We start from the raw sequence: 26,142 nt of genomic DNA on the forward strand, positions 1-26,142 counted from the left end.
AACTCTGAACCTATTACATAATAACCCCTCGGACCCTTTCCCCCAGCCCCTGGCAACAACCATCTACCTTGACTGCTCGAGGGATCTCATGTAAGTGGGATCATACAGGGCTTGTCATTTTCTGACTGGCTTATTTCACTGAGCGTAACACCCTCAAAGTTCATCCAAGTGGGAACATGTGTCAGGATTTCTTTCCTTTTTAAGGCTGCATGTTACTGATTTTTGAGAGGGAAAAGATAACTCTAGATGCCCATTTTAACAGATTGCTTTATTTATTAACATGTCACTCTAAACACTGCATAAATACAACTTGTATAACTAGAGTATCAAATGTTGTTCCAGTAAGAAGTTCAAGAGTACATTTTAGGGCTATTTTAAGAAATACGAATACTTCGGCTTTCATTATTATGTCAGATGAAGAAAACAACTCAGAATAGTTTTCGTCTCCTGCTGTGATTAACAAAACCAGGTAGAAAAATAAGAGAGCATATTTAAAAAAAAAAACACATATAGACAAGTACTTTCTGAAGGACTTTTTCCTGTTCTCTTCACTGAATACATACTCATACAAATAACTCAGTAATCTGAGAAGTGGTTCTTCACCTATTAGGAACTCAGCAAATATTTGTTGAATGAATGAACTATCTACGGAAATGGATATACTACATAAATTTGTGCTTTTGTTAAAGTGTTGTTTTTTTCAAGTAAGAGCAATAGTAAACACACTGAAGTTCTTGTTTTGCCCGGATCATAAGCCTATGACAGTGATTGTTACAAATACTACCCATCATAGCTAATAAATTAACGTACATTTCTCAACCTAGTAAGAAAATTCTATCATACCGCAGTAATAATCCTAATGTAGTAACTCACTGGGCTCCAATCGCTTGCAACACGGTCAAGAAAAGGGAGCTGGGATTTCTGGGCTTGTGTTCATTGCCCCCATCACACACAAAGGTAGATGTTTGTGTGTGATGGGCCCTTCCCGGCCAACACACACAAAGAAACTTTGCTAAAAACAGTAGCTGCAGCATCTCTCCACCCTCTTGTTCCTTTGAGTCTGAAAATGTTTCTAGTCTCAATTCAGATGGGAGACCTTCCAAACAGGAAACAGTTCACCAAGGGAGCTTCCACAGAGAGAAGTGAGTCTGCTGGCCAGAGAGAAGAACAAAGCCTTGTTCTCAAAGCAAGCTCAACAGACACACATGAAGCAAGCTTAAAAGACACACATTGAACACTCTTACTCCCAAAGCCCCATTTCATAACCAGACCACCCACCCTATAATTTAGATCCTTCTTCAAAGTTAAGTTGTGCTAAATATTATACCTAACACAACCAAAAGGAAAGTCAAATGTGAAAGCTGGTGAAATTTCAAATAAGCGAAATGTATGATGGTATTTGGCACAGATAAAACCAATAAAAACAAACTCTGTTAAGTCCTGTAAGAAACTTGGGTTTAAGAATTACTTATTTGAGTCAGACATAGCAAATCTGATGATTCAGCAACCATGATTTAGGAAGCAAGAGAATGCTGAACATATCATTATTATCCTCTTACATGATTAGCATTTATAGGGAAAAGGTGGGAGCATTGAAATTTGGGTTCTCAATTTAACCTTAATAAAACACTGTTAGATAGAAGTGGAGACTCTGACTTATAAAAAATTCACCTTCACCCAAGTGGTTTCTTCCATTATTAATTTTTCATAGATAGTTCTACATTACTACTCTTTAATGTACTTAAGTCTTAAGAGAAGCCCTGACTAACCGAGAAATTCATCTTTGCGTAATTATCATTTCAATAGGTTTATATTAAATTGAATATCATTTTGAAGTTAAAAAGTCATCAATGATGCAAAAACACAAACAAAACCTCAAACAATCTTAACTATCCCTTCAAAGTGAAGCTACAGATCTAGCAACTAATGCAGCTCTTCAGCCAAGTCCCAAGTCAGCACCTTTCATTCTGGGGGGACGTGGGGTCCCTCTCTATGCCTCTCACAATTCGTGCACTATCCTAACTCCTGGGATCAAAGGGCTGCTGATACATGAGTCAGGAGAGTTGCCACAAATGTCCGCTTTTCAACTTTAGAAGTTCCTCTAATCAAAAACAAACAAAAACAAAAAAAACAACCAACTAGCAAAACTTTCACCCCTTTACAATGTCCCAGTCAAATGTTACGGTCACATTTAAAATACACACATCTGGAAATAGTTTAAAATGGGTTCAGGAAGAGCCGTGCACTCTTCACATATCCCTACACAGAGAACTGTATCCCCATGTGAGCAAGATATGTGATGGGTTTTGTTTTTTTTTACCTGCAGAATTACATCCCCCATAGAGCACAAACGACACGCCTTCACCAGCCCCAGAGCACTCACACAAAACCCAGCAGTCTTGGGCTTCAGTTCTTAAAGGCTCCACATTTACTGGCTTTAGCAATGAATTCCTTTAGCAGAGGGCCATCCATTTGCCAAAATGCTGCAGTCTGTGTGACTTCTGTCAAATGATTGATGCAAAACTTAAAGCAGAATTCTTCTAAATCCTGGACACACACAACAAAAATAAAAACAAGAAGAGGCCTTTTTTTAATTAACTTTGATTGAATTACTTCTTTCCAGATCCCTCACCCCAAAGCTCTCACCCTCCCCTAGAAGAGATCTGAGGCCAGAAACCTCAAACTAGGCAAACACGTGACCACAGGTACAAGGCAGAAAAAATACAAACTATTTTTTCATCACACAGTAAAAGCAATGGTTCCCTTACTCAGGTCTGACTCTTCAAAACACTCACACAGAGCTGTGGGATGTGGAGGGGGGGGGCAGTTTCTTCACAATTATCACATAATCCAGTCACTCAAAGACATGGTTTCAAAAAGCTGAAAGCAACCTAAGTCCATATCATATGTTTTACTACATTCAGACATCAGAAAAAAGCATTAAGATGTGGGTCATTTGATTCAAGGGAAGAAAAGACTTTAAGAAACAGAAAAGTGATGAAGAGAAATGGTCCACCTAAACTGACACATTAAAAATAAAAATTCTAGAAAACAATTTTTAAAAATTTTAAATAAACATTCCAAAGACCTTAAAATCACTTTCATGCTCTCCTATATAAAAATGTCTTCATTTCTAAACCACAAGGAGTAATCCAGTATAATTTCCACCACATTAATCTCTCAGATAGTCAATCAGAGAATAGTCACCAGCTAGCAACATTCACAGGCGAAGTCTCATACACAAGTGGCAAACCAACAGTTTAAGAACCTATTTTTGCCTGTGCTAAGACATGCTTTCATCCCCAGCAAAATGCTACTGTGACCTCTGTTCCTTCAAATGTTGGAACAAACATTTATTAAATCAGTTAGGTAACCTGGAATGTACACAAAGGTGAAGTCTAACAGCTCGGTTTCTATAACCTGGCCAGCAATGCTAAAGGTCAATATTCAGAGTTCTACCAGACCAGGATCCCGACAACGGTTAAACTGTAGGGTCTTGGCTTCATGCATCCCAGCTCCCACCAAATGAGAATATCAGGCGGCGGGGGAAGGGCCGCTTCGCACACAGAAATGCCCCTTTCAGACCCCTGCAAACAAATGCTTCCTTGTTCTAGGAGTCTCTCTGTCCCTTGCTGAAAGAAGCACCCCCTCCAGTCATATAACCAGGAAGAGAGAAACCACATCTGAAGTCTCTCAGCCAGCTGCTGCCAGATAATTGAAAATGCATTTAGATTGTTAGCACAGTCTCTGGAACCATGGCTTTGTTTCGTTTTGTTTTGTTTTGTTTTAAAGTAAGAGATTCCTGATGAGCTAAATGGACAGCTGAATGCCCTACAACATAAAACATTCTCTCTCACATTGTTATTCAGGAAAAAGCACTACTCCTGGTATTATAACTCAATGGTTAATAAACAGCTCTAGGGACTAAATTATAGTCCATAGAAAGATGAAAGTCACATTTTAATTTATCAAAAACACGTAACTAGTTTATCTACATATAACTGAGGAAGAAGGACCCAGTCACAGCATAAAAAGTTCTTCAAACCATGTCACGTATCAGATACAGATCTTTAGTCTACGGCCATACCACCCTGAACGCGCCCGATCTCGTCAGATACAGATCTTTAGGTATTTAAATGTTAATTATGTAATTTCAAATTCAAAGGCAAAATTAAATTCTGACACTGCAAAACCATACCACTTCTCAGCCTGGATGGGAGGGGAGTTTGGGGGAGAATGGATACATGTATATGTATGACGGCTGAGTCCCTTCACTGTTCCCCTGAAACTATCACATTGCTTGTTAATCAGCTGTTTGTTGTTGCTGTTCAGTCACTAAGTTGTGTCCAACTCTCTGCAACCCTATGGACTGCAGCACGCCAGCTATTCTGTTCTTCATATCTCCTGGAGTTTGCTCAAATTCACATCCACTGAGTCGATGATGCTATCTAACCATCTCATCCTATGCCACCCACTTCTGCTATAACCCCATACAAAATAAAAGTGCAAAAAAAAAAAAAACCACCTTGCCACTTCTGTATCTGCTAATTTGGAATTAAAGATCTTTGTAGTATAATGAAAAAGTGAGTTTATTCAGTTTATTAATTGTATAGATTACCTGGGGTATAAACTTTTAAGAACTTTTTTATATAGTACAGGTATACAAAGTGAAAAGTGTTAGTTGCTCAGTCATGTCTAACTCTTTGCAACCCCATGGACTGTAGCCCCACCAAGCTCCTCTGTCCATGGAATTCTCCAGGCCAGAATACTGGAGTGGGTAGCCAATCCCTTCTCCAGGGGATCTTCCCGACCCAGGGATCAAACCTGGGTCTCCCACATTGCAGGCATTCTTTACCGTCTGAGCCACCAGGGAAGCCCCGAGTATACAAATGGGGCTTCTAAATTGTCAGTTCACAACTCTACGAAAATAGTTTTATCAAATTGCTTTGTCTTCCCCTCCATTTAGTTTAGTGAGATTTCTCAGTGCAGTTGATCCTTGAACGACATGGGGAATCAACCCAAGTATAATTAACCCAAGTATAATTTATAGTTGGCCCTCCATATTTGCAGATTCAGCCAACCATGGATCTAACAGTACTGTAGTATTTACTATTGAAAAATATCCATGGATAAGTGGACCCGTGCAGTTCAAATCCATGTTGATCAAGGGTCAACCGTATTCAACAGATGTTTAATAGTTTCAAACACTGAAAGGCCAACTAAAGAATACTGAAAGTAATCTAAATCTGAGTTGTCTAAATAACTAATTAAACTGTGGTTAAGGCAGGTCTTCGGAAAAGGAAGCACTGAACGAATGCACTTGAAGAGAGGAATTAAAATCTGCACGTTCACTTCCATGAACCAGAGAGCTGCACAGTCAAGCAGATTCAATCAGCAACCTGAGCCCGTGTGCTGCTGATGTTGGTATGTGAATTAGAAAAATGCCCTTCTGAGTATTCTTAAATAGCATAAGAACCTACATGATTTGTTCAGCTCAATATGCAAATGATCAGATCTTCAATTACCTAGGAAAAAAGTGCAACTCTTACCCAGCTAATAAGTCAACTATAATAGGACTGCTGTACTTAAAAAAAAAAAATTCTAAGAAGGACGAGGGGTATTTGGCCAGGAGGTAAAAAAAGTTTCTAAGCGCCTTTTCAAGGCTATGAAATATGAAAGTGGGCATGGGTGTAAATTCAAGGGATCTCATAATATGGTATTCTTGGTGTTTCAGAAAGCAAAGTCCATGTTTATGACATTCTGTGGTGGAATTATTATAAAGTGATTCTGAAGCAGATCAAACAGCAGATTTGTTGTAATAGGAAGGAAGATCAAAATACAATATTGCTATTCTACATTTATAAATTCATTCTCAATCTTTAAACATCTCATTATTCCAATCACTGTACACACTTTGAAAATAACTTGGTTTTTCTTTCCACAGGTTTTCTTTAGTAAAAAAAACAAAGATTGACAGTCTTAAAACCCAAATTTTAAAATGATGTTGCAGCTTTCAGTGGAGTTCTTATCCAGTCTTAAAAGCCCAAGGCTAAAATACTTGAGTGCTAAGACATTTTGCAGAAGAACTACTCGGCCGGGGTGATATTTTTCAACAGCACATACTAACTGTACTACAGGATCCGAGGCTGACTGACTCCAGGGATTTGGACAAACCACAGATATGGAGGGCTGACTATAAATTATACACCTTTAACCCCTGCACTGTTCAAGGATCAACTGTACATCAAGTACAAAAACATTCCCTATCGAAGTGGGTTTTGATTTTCTTTTTTAGAAAGTATTTCAGTGTCTCACCATATTGGAAAAAATTTTTAAAAAGCAAAGACATCACTTTGCTGACAAAGGTCCATAGAGTCAAAGCTATGGTTTTCCAGTAGTCATGTATGAATGTGAGAGTTGGACCATAAGGAAGGCTGATGGCTGAAGAATTAATGCTTTTGAACTGTGATGTTGGAGAAGACTCTTGAGAGTCTCTTGGACAGCAAGGAGATCAAACCAGTCAATCCTAAAGGAAATCAACTCTGAATATTCACTGGAAGGACTGATGCTGAAGTTGAAGCTCTAATACTGTGGGCCCCTGATGCGAAGAGCCAACTCATTGGAGAAGACCCTGATGCTGGGAAAGACTGAAGGCAGGAGGAGAAGGGGGTGACAGAGGATGAGAGGGTTGGATGGCATCACCGACTCAATGTACACAAGTCTGAGCAAACTCTTGAGAGATAGTGAAGGACAGGGAAGGCTGGCAAGCTGCAGTCCATAAGGTCACAAAGAGTCGGACATGACTGAGTGACTGAACATACACTCAAAAAATATTCTGTAGTCTACTGATCACAAAAAATGTTTAATTAACCCCCTAAGAAAAAAAGTAAATGCTGACCATCTGGCATTAGCACTAAGTTTTCAAAATTTCATATCCCAAAATCAATTCTGTAATTAGATTCTTGGCTCATATTTATTTCTACCCACCAAAAGCAAAATTTTAAGACATAGCTGCTCAGAAAGTAGCATTTTCTGGAAAGTCCTCTACTCTAATTAAACAAACAAAAAAAAAACCCTCCCCAACTGTTTCTTCTAATGTTCAACCAGACACAGAAAACAAAAATTTCCTGAAAAGAAACTATAAATAGAAGCATTTCAAAACGCTTATACCTATAACATGATCAAGACTATCATAAAACAATGTTTTATTCACATTTTCTCCCTTGATATCAACACTTATTCAGGTCTGTACTATAGAAATATTTAAGTGTTCTTTCTCTAAATCCTTCTTTACTTTTTAAAAACTTGCAGAAAGTTTGACAATACATCTATAATACAAGGGTTCCACAACAATTAGCTTACTTTCAAAAATCTTCACAACTATTGAGTCAATACATTTTTGTTCTTTTAATGTATGTACATTTGCTTCAAAATTCTCTTATCAAAAGGAAGCATGGAGGAACGACAGTAATTTTTATAGAAAAAAGAAGAAATATGAGAGGCAGGGAGTCTCCACCCTCCTAGCATTTTCACAGAATGAAAGAGAAGTCATGCAGGGTCCCTGAGCTGAATGGCTGAAAATAACAGAGTTTGCAGCTGATTTCCAATCTGCCTTAGCAGCAGCTTCCCATCAACTAACAGATACAGTAAGTGGGCTTTATTTTTATATTCCAAAGCTTTAATTTATTTACTTTCTACATTCTACAGTATTAAGGAAATAAAATGTAAAGGTACATTTAATCAATTATATAACTCCCAACAGAATCAAAAATAATACAACCTAAAAAGAATGCTTTTTGCCTTCTATTTTCTAATTTCTCTACATTGAATACATAAAATTTACAGGATTATTAGTTACTGTTTAACAATTTTTTTTAAAGTAGAACTTTATGGTGACATGTTTCAAATACGTTCACTTGTTCATTTAACTCAGCATGTATTTCTGAATGCCAACTACATGCCTGCACTGGGACAGACTCTGGTAAAGCATTTGTGGTCTCAAACAAGGGACAGCTTTTGATGTACTTGAGATCAGAAAAGTGAAAACTAGTGGAGGAAATGACCTGGCCTGGGTAGGAATAAGGCATCTTCCGTAAACTTTCTGGGGTAGAGTTTAGCTGAAGGTGAGAAAACTTTCCAGCAACTAGAGTCGAGTTGCTGCCCCAGTTGTCACGGCTCCCAGGTGGCGCTAGTGGTAAAGAACTGCCTGCCAATGCAGCTTAGACAAAGGATACGTGGGTTTGATCCTTGGGTGGGGAAGACCCCCTGGAGGAGGGCACGGCAACCCACTCCAGAATTCTTGCCGGGACAATCCCATGGACAGAGGAGCCTGGGGCTACAGCCCATGGGGTCACACACAGTCGGACACGACTGAAGTGACTCAGCACACACAGGTGGTCCTGACTGGTTTTGGTCAGCAAGATTCTTATCCCAAGAACACAGACGTCATCAGCACTGAGGAGGAGTATGGAGAGACACAGAAGGTTCAAAGTTAATCGCCAGATGAAAAGTCATGGACCAATTTAAAATTATATCACTGGGAGGAAATAAAATCTGAAGAAACAGCATTGCGAATAGAGATGTTCACCATGACAAAGAAAGGGTAGGAAAAAACTAGACATCCATTTCCTATTAGAAATGATTTACTTTGATCATCATCCCATCTGTTGAAAAGACCGCAGAGAAAATCAGCTATATCTGACCTTATCAAATATTTATAATCATAATATACTCTGAAATAAAAACAGGATGCATTTTGAAAATGCAAGACATAATGGTCCATTTTGATCCCCAGATGTGGCAAAGATGCAGTCTGTCCTCCAACACATCTCCAAGGCCGCGGCTGCAGATCTTTGCAGGCGTCTGGTAAATTCTCTGACACCAGGTGATCTCCCTGTTCACATGATGATAAAATGAAAGACTAATCGTGTCGTTTTGGGTGCAAACCTTAGTTAGACACCTCAAACGTCAAAGCTATTGCTCTTTGACTTTTATTCTCCATGAAGACGTAAGACCAACCACACCAGCCTTTAGTTCCCTAATTATCCTTAATGCATCCTTCCCGTGGTACCACCTTCACTCAACTCAACAGACTCTGGTCACCCGTGTGCTGTGCACAGGCACACAGTTCCTGCCCAGAGGGAGCTCACATCCTGATGGTACCGCGGCTCTTCACTTCCAGAAAGTGCACATAAACACAGAACTTCAGGCCCCCAACAGCCCATTCACTCAGGGACTCTCGAGAGATGCACGAATCAATCCAGTATAAAAAACAACCGAACAAAAAGGAGTCCAGAGCAGGCTCTTCATCCATGAATACCCGTGCGTGACAATTACATGATGACAGAACTTCAGAGCAAACACAGGTATAAATCACAGGGCAGCCCTGGCTTATGACAGGGCAAAGATGGAGCTAAAGCACAGTGGGTCCTGAGAAAAAATATATTAAGTCGCCTGGAGAAATACTTGAAAGTATCATATGCCGTCTGCTAGTCCCATTAGATGTGGCTCTTTATATTCCAACCTGCAGTGAAGCTGCTGGGACTCGAGTTTCCTATCTTAGGTAGAAACAGGAGAAACAACCATTTTTGAAAACATGAACAGAGACTAAAGCAAGCCAGATTTAATTTTTTTAGGGGTCAGTCCATTCAGTGATTCCCTAAACAGAAGAGAAGTCACTCATCAAGCTCCTTGTCCCATGAGAAAAAAGGGAAAAGGTGCCCACGGGGAGTTATGGGCGGTGTGTGTTTCTGCGTGCTGGTTCACATTACCTCTGCGTCGTATCTGACCGCAGCGGAGAACAGTGAGAAGGCATTCTCCACGGTGATTCCTCGCTTGATGATATGCTGACAAAGTTTCTTCAGTCTATTTTCACAGTAAGATGTCGCCAAGTCCAGAAGACCTAAAAGTAAAGTATGGGATGCTTAATGGATATGAAAATAGTTTCCAATCATCTATAAACATATATATTTCATTTTGGTGAAGAGAGTTGTACAGATAAGTCAGCAGGAGCTTCTTAGGGAACAGGACTCTGAATCTTATTAAATAAATTCTATTTTTCAGTTTGTCCTTTCCCCACCTCCCAAGCACACCTTTCCTATACCCCCTTAAATAAGGTTTCTTCTATAGTATAAAGGAAGAAGAAAAAATCGATTTTTCCCCTAACTGTGTTTCCAAGATGATATGCTCAATTCATCAGCAACTTATACTTCAGGATTAAAAGAGTAAAATAAGATCACAGTCATAAATTGTGTCCATAATTATTAACCCTGATATCTATATAATACTTTCTAAATTTTTTAATTGAAGTATACTTGATTTACAGTGTTGTGTTAATTTTTGCTGTACAGCAAAGTGACTCAGTTATACACTTATATATTCTATCATGTTGTTGTTCAGTTGCTCAGTTGTGTCTGACTCTTCATGACCTCATGGACTGCAGCATGCCAGGCTTCCCTGTCCTTTACCATCTCCCGGAGCATATCATGAGACAAATATATATTCTCTGTGAGGGTCAGGGAAGCTTGGCATGCTGCAGTCCATGGGGTTGTGAACAGTCTGACACGACTTGGCAACCGAACAACATATCCTCTTTTACATTCTTTTCCATTATGGTTATCCCAGGACATCGAATATGGTTCCCTGTGCTATACAGTAGGACCTTGTTGCTTATCCAATCTGTATGTACCAATTTGCATCTACTAACCCCAAATTGGAAGTTTATCTCTCACCCAAATACAATACTATTTCTAAAGGCATTTAAATTGTTCCTAAAAACCATGTAAAAAACCAATAAACCTGAAACCTTTTATCCTTCAATACTATCAGAAAACTAAGATCAGGGCCTCTGGTCCCATCACTTCATGACAAATAGATGGGGAAACAATGGAAACAGTGACTGACTTTATTTTTGGGGGCTCCAAAATCATGGCAGATGGTGACTGCAGCCATGAAATTAAAAGACATTTACTCCTTGGAAGTTATGACCAACTTAGACAGCATATTAAAAAAAAGAGACATTACTTTGTCAACAAAGGTCCGTCTAGTCAAAGCTATGGTTTTTCCAGTGGTCATGTATGGATGTGCGAGTTGGACTATAAAGAAAGCTGAGCACCGAAGAACTGATGCTTTTGAACTGTGGTGTTGGAGAAGACTCTTGAGAGTCCTTGGACTGTAAGGAGTTCCAACCGGTCCATCCTAAAGGAAATCAGTCCTGAATATTCACTGGAAAGACTGATGCTTAATCTGAAGCTCCAGTACTTTGGCCACCTAACGTGAAGAACTGACTCAATGGAAAAGATCTTGATGCTGGGAAAGATTGAAGGTGGGAGAAGAAGGGGATGACAGAGGATGAGACGGTTGGATGGCATCACCGACTCCATGGACCTGAGTTTGAGTAAACTCTGGGAGTTGGTGATGGACAGGGAGGCCTGGTGTGCTGCAGTCCATGGGATCACAAAGAGTCGGACATGACTAAGCAACTAACTGAACTGAACTATAAGAGTATGGGAAAGTCGCTCAGTTGTGTCCAACTCTTTGCGACCCCATGAAATTCTCCAGGCCAGAATACCCAAGAGGGTAGCCTTTCCCTTCTCCAGAGGATCTTCCCAACTCAGAGATTGAACCCAGGTCTCCCGCATTGCTGGCCGACTCTTTACCAGCTGACTCACAAGGTGAGCTCAATAAGAGTGTGAGTAGACATATTTTTGACCCTGTGTCTTGGCCAGTCCCAACATGGCTGGTACCTATAGCATCCTCAGGTGGCAGATCCACTGTGTCTGTGTAGAGGTACTGGAGAAAGGCACGGTACACGGGGTAGGAGAACTGGTCTATTTCTATCACCTCCTTCATGTCCTCATTCCAGTAAGACTGGAACATGGATCGAAAGTGCTCACACCTGAAACAGAACAGCAAAACTTACCTACTTAAGTTGATGGAAGCAGGGATAAACAAGTATTACAGGTATGTTTACTCTATTTGAGTAGGACATTCATTCCACATACAAGAACCAAAATATATTCCACATGCAAGGGTTTTTATATTCACCTTTTACATATACTTCTTTCATTTTTTTAAGGTATTGCCTATTAAACAATAAGAATTATACATATAATATATAATAAGAATTATACATAGCCTCAAAGTAACCAGTGCTTCAACAAGTACCACTGTTTGCATCTGACAGACCTCATTCAGATTAAGGTTTTTGCTCACCTGTTTTATTTAAAAGATGTTATACAGAAGGGCATTCCAAACAATGAAATTGAAAAGAAACTCAAAAGCGACTGTTCAAACTTCTGATATATATTAATATCACTCAAATGATTCAATTTTTGTATGTCATCAGCACATTTTTGTAATCAGCACATTCTTAAAAATGGTTTTAAAAGTTAACTGGATTACGTTCAAAAGGACTTTTATTCCATTACCGTACATGACAACTTTCCTTCTTTTCTGACTCATCCTCAAAACAGCCACCATCCCAACTTTGTTCCTTTTCTTTCATCCGCTCCCCTTCTTCTCCTCCCAAGCCTGTTACCAATTTATTTGTAAAGCACACTCACTAGGATAGTCACATATTTGAAGAAAAACTAAATAGGTCTTTTTGTATTATATTTACACATACAGATACACTAAATGAGGACCTGATTTCTGAATATTTGATTTTCTTAAAGTATAACATACTTCATAATTTTTTTAAATCATCTTTTCAAATCCTTTTTAAAATGAGTTACAGTAGAAAAACACAAAAATATTATCAATATCCATTCAGAATACTGAAAGAATGGCTCCACTTACAAAGGAAATTACCTCATCTGAGAGGGAAAAAGTTACAGTTGCCTAGGCAAGGGTTAATAGACGAACTCGGTCAGAACATTACACAGGAAAGGGACTGATGGGCTGACCACAGGTCTTCGGACAGAAACAATTCCCATTCACCTTTTCAATGACTACTTTGATGTAGACACTTACTCCCTTAAAGTAATGAATGACATAGCATTTTAATTCCCTAAAAACATGTTATTTTGTAAATAAATGTTAAACTAAATTTTGAAAAAAGACTTGTAAATGGGCAGTTTAACTCTTAATGGTCAGATTTTATGTGCCTCTCTCTCGAATGGCAGCCTCAGTGACCAATCATCCAGTTATTAATAAATACAAAGTTACCTCACATTTATACAAAGAACTCCTGCCATGCACCATATTTAGAGAACATTTCTTCAGCTGGGAATTAGATGTCTCTCAGGACCAGAAAGTCCAGTATTCCTAAGTTTTCTGCTTGTGGAAAATGAAGTTTTAATTGCTGCTGCTGCTGCTGCTAAGTCACTTCAGTCGTGTCTGACTCTGTGTGACCCCATAGACGGCAGCCCACCAGGCTCCCCCATCCCTGGGATTCTCCAGGCAAGAACACTGGAGTGGGTTGCCGTTTCCTTCTCCAGTGCGTGAAAGTGAAAAGTGAAAGTGAAGCCGCTTAGTCATGTCCGACTCTTAGCGACCCCATGGACTGCAGCCTACCAGGCTCCTCCGTCCATGGGATTTTCCAGGCAAGAGTACTGGAGTGGGGTGCCATTGCCTTCTCCGGAAGTTTTAATTAAAAGAAGACATATACACTTTTCACTGATGGGCCTTTGTATTTTCTTAAACTGTATACAATTTTTTTGATGGAAATAATTATGTACGAGCTAATTCATTTAACAAACAATACAGAAAAATACTCCCACATTATGTTTTTTCTAAAAGGCACATGAGTGTGCATGCACACACATACACACACACAAACATACACTTTTCAATAATGAGTGGACTGACACTACGTGCAAAATTATTAAGTGTGCTGTTTCACTCTACTCCCAAGATTAGTCCTTATTAGTCTCCATTGTGTGGAATAACAAAGAAATGGAGACTGCAAAGAGTAAGGTTACTGATGACTCTAAACTCATGAGAAAATACCTGATTTTCAAAACAGCTTTATGGACATGGATGTATTTCCCATCAATTCGAAACTTCAGATCGGCAGTTTCTGGACTGTCAAATTCTTTCTTCAGTGACTCTGCAACTGTTAGAAAGTCTTCATGCTCTGAAGGAAGCAAGCACATTAACACAGGTGCTCAAGCTTTGAAAGACTTCAGAAAGACAGTGACTAGCATGATGGATAATTCCACTAGATTTTTCTTAGAAGAGTTCACACCTTACTCGACAAATCAACTTTCCAGTATTAAAATAAACGTCACAGAAATTAAATTAAATTTAACGGGCTAACAGGGAGACAAAAAAACTCCAGGGACCCTCGTTAGCACTGAATGAAAGTAATACAGACACTTGAGGTGGTTTTTGATTCCTCGAGATGAGAAGGTGATTCTCAAAAGCTGGTGATACCTAAATGTCGTCAAGTGTATAAACTATAAGGAAAAAATGCATATTTGGATTCTGTAAAGCAATTATACTTCAATAAAAAATAAATTTAAAAAAATGTATATTTGGAAAGGCCAAAAACCAGTCTTCCATGCTAAGCTAAACATTAAAAATGTATATTCTGGGAACTTCCCTGATAGTCCAGTAGTTAGGACTTCACCTTCTAACTCAGAGGGTGTGTAGTTAGGGCTTCACCTTCTAGCTCAGAGGGTGTGGGTCTGATCCCTAGGCGGGAAGCTAAATTCCAAAAAAAACAAAACATAAAACTGAAACACTGTTGTAACAAATTCAATCAAGACTTTAAAAACATGCTCCACATCAAAAAAAATCTTTTTGAAAAGAAAAAGTTATAGATTGTCATTTTACACAAACTCTTCTCTCAAAAGTTTGAGCAGTGTTCATCTAAGGCTGAGAATTGATCAGTTTTCCTCTACTGAAGCACTTTGGACACCTTTGCTCTGCTTTTAGGGTAGTTTCAAGGAGTTGGTAAATTCAATTCAACGAGTCCTAAGAAACACACTCCTCACTTGAGTGGTCATGCTAGAGTGGTGTTCTTTCCCAGGGTGACCCTTTCCCCTCCGTATCTGGCATCTAAACATCCTTCTTAACCTTAAAAATTAATGCAGCACAAATATTAATCCTTACACACTATCTAAAACACAGCAAATTTACTTAGTAGGAATGTGTACTTAACAGGAGTAGCTTCACAAAACCGTGGTCACACTGCCTGATAAAAAGGTGCAAGGACATATAATTCTTACCTATAAGTAGAACTGTGTTATCATGAAGAAAAGCAAAGACGTGTAAGGAAAAGCATAGTGTGTAAGGATTATTATTTGTGCTGCATTAATTTTTAAACTCATGCAACACTTTCTTGTGCTTTACATGTGTGAATAAAGGAAAAGAGGAAGAAGGTGGCTAATGGGGAAACTTAAAAATTCCAGAGACCCTCACTGGCACTGAATGAAGGTACTACTGACACAGGAGACCCATTTCCAAGTCCCCCAACATGAGGACTTCCCTCAAGACTCGCAGCAGCTGCTGTTATCAGGGCAACTCTTACAGAGGGACAACTGCTAAAAGCTAGGCTGAAACCTAACAACGAGCTTTCCGTGAGCTTTACTATCAGACTCTCCTAAGGAAATACCATTTGCCTAAGCCCTGTTACTCTAACCTACAGCCTCCCCTCCGACCCTGACGATGCAGAGCTCTCTTGTCTGTGGAGGAAAGGTGGATATTCTCTCAAAAACCTGACCCTGTAATCTGAATCCCCAGTGAATGAAAAGACGAGAAATAACTAAGATGGGCAAAGAGTGCAAGAGTCTAGATTGTTACCCACCCTCCCCACCCAAAACACAGCTTCTTCTCAGGGCCTCAACTCCTGCATCTCGTCCTTGGTTCCTGGCAACAAGTATAGTACCACCCTCCAGAGAAGAAATTGTTCTTCAGAGGCACCCATTCATCCTCTGACTTTCTTCCCAGCACTCTGCTGAGATCAGAAACTGCGAGGCAACAAACACTTCTGACGTTTAGAGGGTGGACAGGAAAAGAGGTCACCTGGGAGATATACTTAGTGACTGTACTTTTTCCAAACTTAGTAGAAAATGGTAGGACATTTGGTCTGAAAAGAATGTCTTTTCAAGATGAGGATTTTAAGATGCAAGAACCCAAGGGAAGCCTTTCAGGGACCAAACAGGTCCAGGTTAGGCAGGTATATGACTCTGAAGATGTGTACAGATCTATACACATGTGTGAGTGCAGCCAAGAAGACCCGTCCTATGAACTAAATTTTCTCTAATCATAACAGTCACTGCAAACAATCACTGAACTACAGTTAAAGAACCTGGGAAGGCTCCTTTTTCTTTAAGTTGAGCAGCAGCTTTACTTTTCCTAAACATACTCTTGCCCCCATGACCACAGAGACTGGTCACCTGTTGATGGGACAGCCCCAGCCTGAGCTGGCTATGTATTACAAGACCTTCAGTATCAACAACTGAGCAAGCCAAACCCCATGTTGTCACACCTGTATTAATTTTCAAGCACAGGGTATTGTGACTCACTTTATCCCCTCTGCATTATAAACAAAAGAACAATTTAGAAGAAATACACTGGCTAAAAGGTACAAACAAGAAATAAAAAGAGACTAAGATTATCTTGCTAATGGCTACCCAGCTTGATGACAGCTTCACATTTTCATCAACAACGGGCCCGTGAAGGAAGACAGTATGCAGAAAAGGGACAGATGATGTAACCAAAGATCACCCTGAATTCCACTATCCTTTTATTCTTTTTTAGGCCACACTGTGTGGCAGGTGGGATCTTAGTTCCCTGACTAGGGATCGAACCTGGGCCCCTGCAGTGGGAGCAGTTGTCTTAACTACCAGGGAAGTCCCCCTATCCTTCATAATACCTCTCCTTAGCTCTCCTCCAAGGAAAAAAAAAAACTTTGAGATTGGTTGAAAGGAAAAAAGGAGAAAAAAAGGGGAATTAACTCCACAGAGTTAACAAGTTCTTCATTTTTTTAGTTCACTTTTGGTTCATAGTAAATTATATAATAAATTTAGTATAACAAAAGCACTTAACAATATTTGTACACACTCAAATATCTGTACATGAATGTTCATAACAACAGTATTCACAATAGCCAAAAAGTGGAAACCATCCAAATGTCCACCAACAGATAGATGACAAACAAACTGTGGTCTATATATACAATACAACACTACTCAGTCATGAAAAGAAGTACTGAGATGTATTATGTTACGACCTGGATGGGTCTCAAAAGCACTGGGTAAAAGAAGTCAGACAGAAAAGGTTGTACATGGTAAGATTCCACTTAAGGGAAACATCTAGAACCGGTAAATCCATAGAAACAAAACAAAACAAATTGGTAGTTGCCAGTGGTTGGGGGAAAGAAAGAATGGGGAGTGACTGTGTAACGGGTATTGGGTTTTCTTCTAAGGTGATGAAATGCTTTAGAGCTTGATGGAAATGCTGGCTGCGCAACATGGTGAAGGCAGTAAATGCCTCTGAACTGTAATACTTTAAAAATGGTTCATTTTTGTATGTGAATTTCACCTCAAACCGAAAACACCGAAGGGGAGGAAATAATAAACTCATATAATATTCCATAGCATTTTAATAAACAGTATCAGCAAATCTAATTTGGGGAAGCGTGTTAAAGCTAGAGGAGGATAAAGCTGTCTGAGCCGGCCGCAGCCCACCGCTCGGCTGCCGGGACCCTCGGGCGGGCGGGCGGCAGGCGCGCTCACCCGCGGACAGCAGGCGCCACGTGACGGCGGGCGTGGCGAAGCAGGCGAAGACGTCGTCGGTGGAGGAGAAGTGCGTGAGGTGCGGCAGGGTCACCGACTGCCCGCGGCACTGGCCCCACATGTACACGTGGCCGCCCTGCGTCTTGGCGGCCGACGTGTGCGCCGAGTGGCAGGCCGCGATCTCTATCACCCTGGAGGGTTTTAAGAAAAACGCACGTTACGTTTTCTTCACAGAGGCCCAAGCGCACCACACACGGCAAATAAAATTCTGCGCTCCGAACACCTCAAAGAGCCCAAGATCCAGGAACGTTAGCTGCCAAGTCACATGGATAAAACCCGAAGACTGGAGCAACAGCTCCGGGTTACGCTCATCCTGGGTGGCCCCCTGCTCACCCGAAGCTCATTCTGGGTTAAGACGGGTAATACATATTGTTGAGGAAAACCTGGGAAAACGGACTAGCAACCAACGTAAATGAGTAAAGCAGCCACTGAAAAAAATGTCCTGGCAGTTCTGGGGGCTTAACCAGTAGCAAAAATTACTGTATTCAATAAACCATTTCCCTACAAATACAACTTTCTCTCTTACCCGCAATCGGGGCTCAGAAGGCTCATTAGACTGATTAAGCAGTGGTCCAAGGGTCATGGACTCTGAATATCCCAATCCAAACGGACATCAAGCCAAACTTACTACATTTCTCTGCATGCTTCCTACGTGGCATCCCAGAATTAGAAGTCAACATCCTAAAGCTTAGTGTGCAAGACCTCACAATATGGCTCAGCAAACATTAAGCATCTATTCTAGTAACACACATTAAATCAAATCAATATTTAAACAGATAATGGCCTTTCAAGGGCAGATTTTATTTATTTAAAAGTTTAGTTGGCTCAAAGGGAAAATAATATGCTTTACATTTCAATACTAGGAAGTCTGCAAGCAATACACCAAAATGCATGAATGCTTATCAGTGGGATTTCGGGTGGTCATCTGAGAAAGCTGTATGAGAATCATGTCAACTTCACGTTCACTCTGACTGGTAAAACAGCACTTTGTTCACAATGAGAATGTTAATGAACGAAAGAGCTACAAAGCCAAACACCAGCGCTCCAGCGAACACAGGCCCAAGTCCCCACGCACACACAATCCCAAGACATGGTACCGCCAAGTTACCTTTCTTTCTCCACCATGATGAGTGCTGGGCTTAGCAGGTTATTTTTATTGCCAGTTCCCAGCTGCCCATACGTGTTAGCTCCCCAGGCATAGAGCAAGCCCTCATCGGTTAGTGCTAGAGTATGTGCATAGCCGCAGACAATCTGCAAGTAAATTTACATGGTTACCATCAACAGGAGAACAGGAAGGGCAGGGGAAACATCTACTTAAAGATTACAGCCAGCTCCTGCAGAATGCCAATTCATCATCAGGTGTGGACTGACATTCTCTGGAACATTAAAAAAGCATTAGAAAAGCCTATACCTGAGACTACTGGATTTTTCCCAGTAGCTTTTCGAATTATCAAGACCAATGTGCCAGCACCATGGTCTTGCTTCTCATCATGGGAATTTAGGGAGGATATAATATTAAATGTGGCAGATGAAGGCACGGGGTACTGTTCAAAAAGTCTTATTAAAGAGTAAATCTCTGGGACTTCCTTATCAGTCCAATGATTAGAACTCTGTGCTTCTATTCAGGAGGAACAAGTTCAATCCCTGGTCCGGGAACTAAATTCCCACAGATATTCCAAGTCAGAGCAGGGAAGATAGACGGGGAGCAGCGGCTAGGAGCCCACCACACTTACCTGGTTCACACACACACTGTGCAGAGCTGCCACTCTCACAGGGGTCAGCTGATTGCCATTGTTTCCCAAGCCGAGCTGACCATTGCCGTTGTAGCCCCAACCATACACCTTAGAGAAAGGGGGAGACGAGAGTTTTAAGACTGCTGGTAAGAGGAAAGAGATAAAAATGAAATCCGTCTAAACAAATGAGAGATTTCTTTCATTTCCAACACTCATATTCTACTGAATGAGGTCCCACAACTGATCTCCAAACAGAAGATGTTTCAGGCTTGGGGATGACAGAATCCGCAGCTTCTACTCCAGAGCTTACTAGCTGGATAGCCTTGGGTGAGTCATTAATTCTTGCTTGCTACAAGAGGAACCTGAGGCTCATTAACTATTAATCACCTACTGTATTTCAGGATTTTTTTTTTTTTTTTTAATTTTATTTTATTAGTTGGAGGCCAATTACTTCACAGCATTTCAGTGGGTTTTGTCATACATTGACTTTCAGGATTTTTTTAAAAGTACTAGGAATTAAGTCTTTGGAAGCAGTTGAACAGGGGTTGGACATACGCAATTTTTCTGCAGCCAGACGGCAAGTGCTGGGGTAGAGATATAATCAAGGCACTACAGGCAGAGAGGAGAAAGGACTTAGCCATAGGAAGAAAGTTAAGGAAAGATATTTTCAGAGAGCAGAAATCTGAGCAGGGTAGATGCTCAGATCTGGCTGAAGGGTAGATGGGGATGAAGGTATCCCAGGGAGAGGCAGGTTCAGGAGACAAGCAGGTGGGCTGGCTGGACCCACCTTGGGTGGTGGTAGGGAAAAGACCAGAAGGAAAAGTAAGGGCCAAGGGATGAAGTGCCCAAACACAGACCAAGGAACGTGAAATGCATCCATGGATCTGCCACTGAAATATTCCAAAGCAGAGATTAACATGATTAAAGTTGTATTCTTGAGCGATCTTGCAGGCAGCAACATGAAGGGTGACTGTGGTGAGCAAGAAAAGACCAGAGGCAGGAAGACCTCAAATACATAAACTCATCTCCCATTGGCAGATAGGGGGGCTCTGATGGGGGTCCAGCGAAGGCAGTGACAGCAGGACCACGAGAGAGGGGACAGAGGAAAGAGGTGAGAGGAGGAGACACAGGAGAATGTGGGGACCCCTCAGACACCTGCAGCAAGATGGGTCATCGCTCAAAGCAGCAGAGCTGGGCACAGGTCTGACAGCGAGTGTTGAAGGCTGAGAACAGCCAGCGTGGGACAGGGTGAAGTACTGGCCAGGAACAGACAGAAGGCCTGGCTCAGATCAGAAACACCAGGTGTGGGCGGCAACACACCCCAGGGCAACGCAGGGCAAACGGGCGTGGGTGAGGGCCTTCCACGTCTGTGTGTCAGGGGGTAAAGGGGACAAGGAGTTCAGGGTGCTGGCGAGAGATGGTTAAAAGACTTCAGTGTCGGAAGTCTAACAGGTTTGAACCTTCTGGGGAGAAATTTGGCAAGAGCTATCAAAAAATTTAATGGTATATTCCCTGACCCAGAAACCCTATTTCTGGAAAATTATTCTATAGAAGTACTTGTATGTGTATACAAAGATATACACACAAACAGTAACAGAGAAAATCAGCGCAACAGTGTTTTTAATAGCCAAAAAAAAAAAAAAAAAAAAAAAGGTGAAATACCCATCAGAAGAGTTCTGGATATGAGTATTGGAAAACGCACATCCATACAAAGAAAATTAAGCAACTGTTATATTGGAAGCAACTATAAATGGTCTGCCACCAGATTCAGGTAAAACATCTATGTTGTTAAGCAGAAAAGGTACAGACTGGCAGAGAAAAGCAGTAGGTAATCATACTCCCCTGTATATAACTATTTATACAGAAAGGTTCAAAAGGATATACATAAAACCATTAAAAAACTGAGGGAAAGGTATTCACTTTTTATTTCACGTGTCTTATTTGTTTTCCTTTGTTGAAATAATCACGTAATAATAATTTTTAAATTAAATTTACTTTTAAAAATAAAAAAAGTGTTTCAAAAAAGAAAAAAAATAAGATAAAGATGTGGAAAATACTGGGATGAAGGATGTTAGATGACTATCCCAAGGAATTCAGAAGTCATCCAGCATAGTATCAGACTTGATTCAGAAAGTCAGTTAATAAGGCTGAGTATTCATTAAACTCTACAGCACCTTCACACCCCGATGCAAGATGCTATGCATTCACATTCAAAGAAGTATCTTGAAGTAATGTTTGTGCATTGGGACATGTACAAGTGGTAACAGGTCCATTTAAGTAGAAGCTGCAACCAGAATAATTGTACAGAAATAACCATCAACTCAAAGGTGACCATGGTCGAGGATCACTGAAAGGTGGGTTTTTTTTAAGAGTAGCTAATAACCATCAGGATGAAAAATTCTGCATTTGCAAGTTGCTTCTTCCTGGGGGCAAGCATTGCAGATATAGGCAGACACAGAGCCTTCATGCCCATTAGCATCAGTGCTTATAAACACCATCAGCTAACTTTAAAGAGTATACAGGGCCTCTCACCTTCTGAGATGGCCCACACTCTGTCTTCGGAGTGTTTCTCTAAGGGCTGGTCTCATCTTCTGAGACAGGCTGTATTCTGTCTATAGAATGTGTATCTCTCTAAATAAACCAGCTTTCACTTAAAAAAAAAAAAAAAGAATCCTCTTTCATAAGAAGAAAGAGGTAACATCAAATTCTTTCATCTACTACATTAAATCACAAACAAATGCCTGTAAGCATCGGGGTATGTGGATCTGGCAAAAACACATTCGAACTTCTACTTGCAGATAAACCTTGGAACTTAAAAATTCATAATGAGGAGCAAACAGCCTGTGATTACACCTCTATCAGTTAACTATCCATGGAGCTATCAAATCAGAGCACTCTTCCTTCCATGATCTAAGCCCAAACCTCATAAAGAAAAGGACAGGAGAAAGGTGGTACAGAGACCACTCACCTCACCATTGTCCAGAACAGCCATGGATGAGGTCTGACCACAGGCGATGCCAACTACCCTCTTAATATGCAAACAGTTTGTCACTTTCCGAGGAGTTGGCTGATTTGCGGTGGACCCTGACCCCACCTGGCCACAGTTGTTATAGCCCCAAGCAAATACCTACACAACAGAAGGAGAAAAAGAGAAAGAAAGAAGAGTAAGGGTCAAAATTCTCACACATAATAATCATCATTAAACAAAAATAAACCCACTGAATGAGTCCTTACAGTGTGCTAATGGTCCTAAGTGCTTCACACACGAACCCATCTAATCCTCACAGTAAGCCTGTAAGATGACCCTGGGGTAGGTATTAATACTATTATCATCCCCATTTTATACATGTAAATGGGAACACAGAGGGGTTAAGTGACTTGCTTGAGATTCCACAGCTAGTAAATGTGATTTACTGCTAATATGAACCCAAGCAGTCTAGCGGTGCTCTCCACACTGTTATACTGCCACTATAATTTTAGTAGTTCTTTATGGTTTTTTAAATCTGGCATCCAAAGGAAATGAGGATGTGCCACATAAGTATCAGTGATATGAAAAAAATCAGCCTAACGCTTTGGGTATAGTCTTTTTTTTTCCCCATGGAAGTCCTTCAAAACAATACTTACTTTCCTCTATCTCATTAATCACCAGTGGGAGATACTATATACCCTTCCTGATGACACAAGCCCACCACCAATATAATTATTAATCACAGTTCCACTTCCTAACACAGTCAGGCTCATAAGTATTAAGGAGATGCTTGTCCCTACAGGAATGACATGGGGTTGTTAAGAAATTTTTTTTTTTTTTTTTTAATTATTTTTAACTGTAGGACTACTGCTTTAGAATGTTGCGTTGTTCTTGATAATGTTTTCTGAGTCCTCATTTGCTGTCATCTCCAAGCAGCTCCCCTCCTCAACTGCATCCTGTTTACTTCTGGCCTGTGATCAGCCATAGACTGAAAACCATATTTCCAATGGAGAGAGAGACAAATGGATCTCTAAGCTAAAGATGAAAAACAAAATGAAAATCTCTTCAAGTTAATTATTCACTGAGCTTCTCAAACAAGAGTGTGTGGCCAGAGAGAAGAGTCAGCCAAGGGCAGATGCTGGCAGCAGAAGAGATAATTTCCTCCATCACTAGGAAGATCTGTGAGGACCCCTCTCACTCCTCTCACTGGCCTGTGGCAGGTGGTCCTCACATATCCTGAGTTCTGGCTTCCACGAGTCTCTGTTCTCTTTCCTCTGTCAGCATTTTCTACCTAAGATCACATGTCTGAGGCTGCCCATGTACTGTCTTGACACTCACGGCTGATGTCTTAAAAAGTATATATGGTATAGGTTCATTTCACAGGCACAAAAAGAAATAACTCTTAAAGTAATTACTTCCTGTTAAGTGGATTCACAGGAACAGCTAGTGTAAATATTTATATTTACCAATTACCCGGAATAGCATATGCTTAAGGTTACAATAAACCAGGAATGCAGGCTGCACAATTAGCAAGTTCTAATTTCAACCGTCATTCTTCTGCACTTCTTTTCAAATAGCCCAAGTTCTCTGCCAATGCAGTTGCCTTTTGTTTTTAAAAAATGGGGACTGGGGTTCCACTGACCAAGAAACAGACTGGGAACAGTGGATTCCGTGCACCAGGGCTGTGTGTGAGGCCTGGCTCCAGCACATTCCAGCCATGAAACCTCTATCTCACCGCTGCTCTGGCTTCCTCAGCTGTAACCTGCCCACTGAGTGAAATCACTCTAACGCCTCTGAAGGACTAAACAGGGACCAACAGGATCGGACTTTTATTTCGGAAGACACAGTGGGCAGAGAAGTTATACTGCACAGTTTAGACCAACGTAAAAGCTATGGGATAGGGACTGCCCTGGTGGGCCAGTGGTGAAGACTGCGCTCCCAGTGCAGAGGGCCTGAGTTTGACCCCTGGTCAGGGAACCAGATCGCACATCCCACAGCTAAAGTTCTCGCATGCTGCAACCAAGATCTGGCACAGCCAAATAACTAAATAAATACTTTAAAAAAGGATAAAAGCTATGAAACAGAAGAGACCATGGCAACGGTCCAGGAGATGGCAAAGTCAGACCTAAGGTGATGGAAGGGGAACGAAATGGCACAAAAGACTAGAAGATAGAACCAACGGGATGAGTAACATTTAAGATATGCATGGAACTTGGTGGGGGGGGGGGGGGGAGGAAATTAGGCTGTACAGAACCTACTGGAATGTTGGTAGTGATGCTATGACATCGCTACATTTACTGAAAAACAAAATAGACCTGGGGGGGTGGGGGTAGAGGTCATTAAAAAAAATGACAGTACAGAACACTGTCATACACATCTAATTTGTAATCCAAGCAAAAGCAAGAGACTCAACTGCCTTAAGAATTCAGTCTACTGTCTTCAAAAGAGTGCTCCAGATCACACAACGCAGGCTGTGTTAGAGAAGGAGCTTGTTCTCACAGTGGTTTTAGCTATGCACCCAGGGCAGCTATGTTCACACCATATTCAAGTCAAGTACAAATATGGTCTTTAAAAAAAAAAAAAAAAGGAAGGCACTTTCACATGGCCAAAGGTAGAAATGATCCAAATGTTCATCAATAGACAAATGGATAAACAAAACAGGTAAACAATGAAACACTGTTAGCCTTAAAAAGGGATGAAAATCCACCACGTGCTGCCACATGGATGAACCTTGAGGACATTAAGTGAAATAAGGTGGTCACAGTGGACAAGTACTCTGTGATTTCACTCATAGGAAGTACCTAGAGGGGTCAAATTCTTAGAAAGCAGAATGGGGGTTGCCAGGGGCTGGGACTAAAAGAAAGAAGAGTTAATGTTTAATGGGCACAGAGGTCAGTTCTCCAAGATGAACAGTGCTGTGGATGGATGGTGGTGATGGTTGCAAAACAACGTGAATGTACTTAATGTCACTGAACTGAGCACTTAAAAATGGTTAAGACGGTAACTTTTATGTGTCTTTTGTGTGTATTAGTTGCTCAGTCGTGTCCAACTTTCTGCAACCTCATGGACTGTAGCTCATCAGGCTCCTCTGTCTATGGATTCTCCAGGCAAGGATACTGGAATGGCTTGCCATTTCCTTCTCCAGAGGATCTTCCCAATCCAGGGATTGAACCCAGGTCTCCTGCATGGCAGGCAGATTCTTTACCGTTTGAGCTACAGGGAAGTAAGCGAGGGACTTCCCTGCCACTCCAGTGGTTGAGACTTCCCACCTCCATTATAGGGAGCATGAGTTTGATCCCCAGTCAGGGAACTAAGATCTCCCATACCTTGAGGAATGGCACCCCCCCAAAAAAATAAAAAATAGATAAATAAAAGTAAAAACAAAGCATAAGAGCAGGGCACTTACCTCTCCATCAGCTGCCAGAGCCATTGAATGATGCGAGCCACAAGCTACTTCAACCACTTGCTTGATCAAGAGGTTGGTGCAGACCTGGATGGGTGCCAGGCCTTGGTTGGTCGTCCCATTCCCAAGCTGGCTGTAGCCATTGTGGCCCCAGGCATACACGACTCCATCTACACAAGGGGGGCCACACACACACAATCAGCTCAGAGAAGAGACAGCCGACCCGGAACTTTCCTCCCAGGCTCTGTACAACTCGTGTTCCAACCTTTACTTCTTTTAGTGACGTTGTGATTT

The 26,142-nt window shown here is 40.9% G+C and overlaps 1 protein-coding gene across 8 annotated transcripts in view; it reads right to left on the reverse strand.

Annotated features, from left to right (window-relative positions):
* Positions 1-253: 253 nt before the first annotated feature.
* The window catches only part of RCBTB1 (RCC1 and BTB domain containing protein 1), a 51,460-nt gene continuing 25,571 nt past the window's right edge, over positions 254-26,142 (reverse strand). For 6 of the 8 annotated variants that reach the window (XM_065902059.1, XM_065902056.1, XM_065902061.1 and 3 more), the window contains exons 5-13: positions 25,852-26,018; positions 22,446-22,604; positions 19,478-19,585; positions 18,853-18,995; positions 17,685-17,875; positions 13,951-14,077; positions 11,745-11,896; positions 9,771-9,901; positions 254-2,547 (exon numbers count right to left, since the gene is read on the reverse strand). In XM_065902059.1, the coding sequence (XP_065758131.1) occupies positions 2,407-2,547; positions 9,771-9,901; positions 11,745-11,896; positions 13,951-14,077; positions 17,685-17,875; positions 18,853-18,995; positions 19,478-19,585; positions 22,446-22,604; positions 25,852-26,018 (1,319 nt within the window). In that variant the 3' untranslated portion in view covers positions 254-2,406. The remainder of the gene's footprint in view (positions 2,548-9,770; positions 9,902-11,744; positions 11,897-13,950; positions 14,078-17,684; positions 17,876-18,852; positions 18,996-19,477; positions 19,586-22,445; positions 22,605-25,851; positions 26,019-26,142) is intronic. The other 2 variants (XM_065902064.1, XM_065902063.1) reach the window with 2 other exon arrangements.

This window comes from Muntiacus reevesi, chromosome 11, assembly GCF_963930625.1.
Source record: "Muntiacus reevesi chromosome 11, mMunRee1.1, whole genome shotgun sequence".
Classification (NCBI taxonomy): domain Eukaryota; kingdom Metazoa; phylum Chordata; class Mammalia; order Artiodactyla; family Cervidae; genus Muntiacus; species Muntiacus reevesi.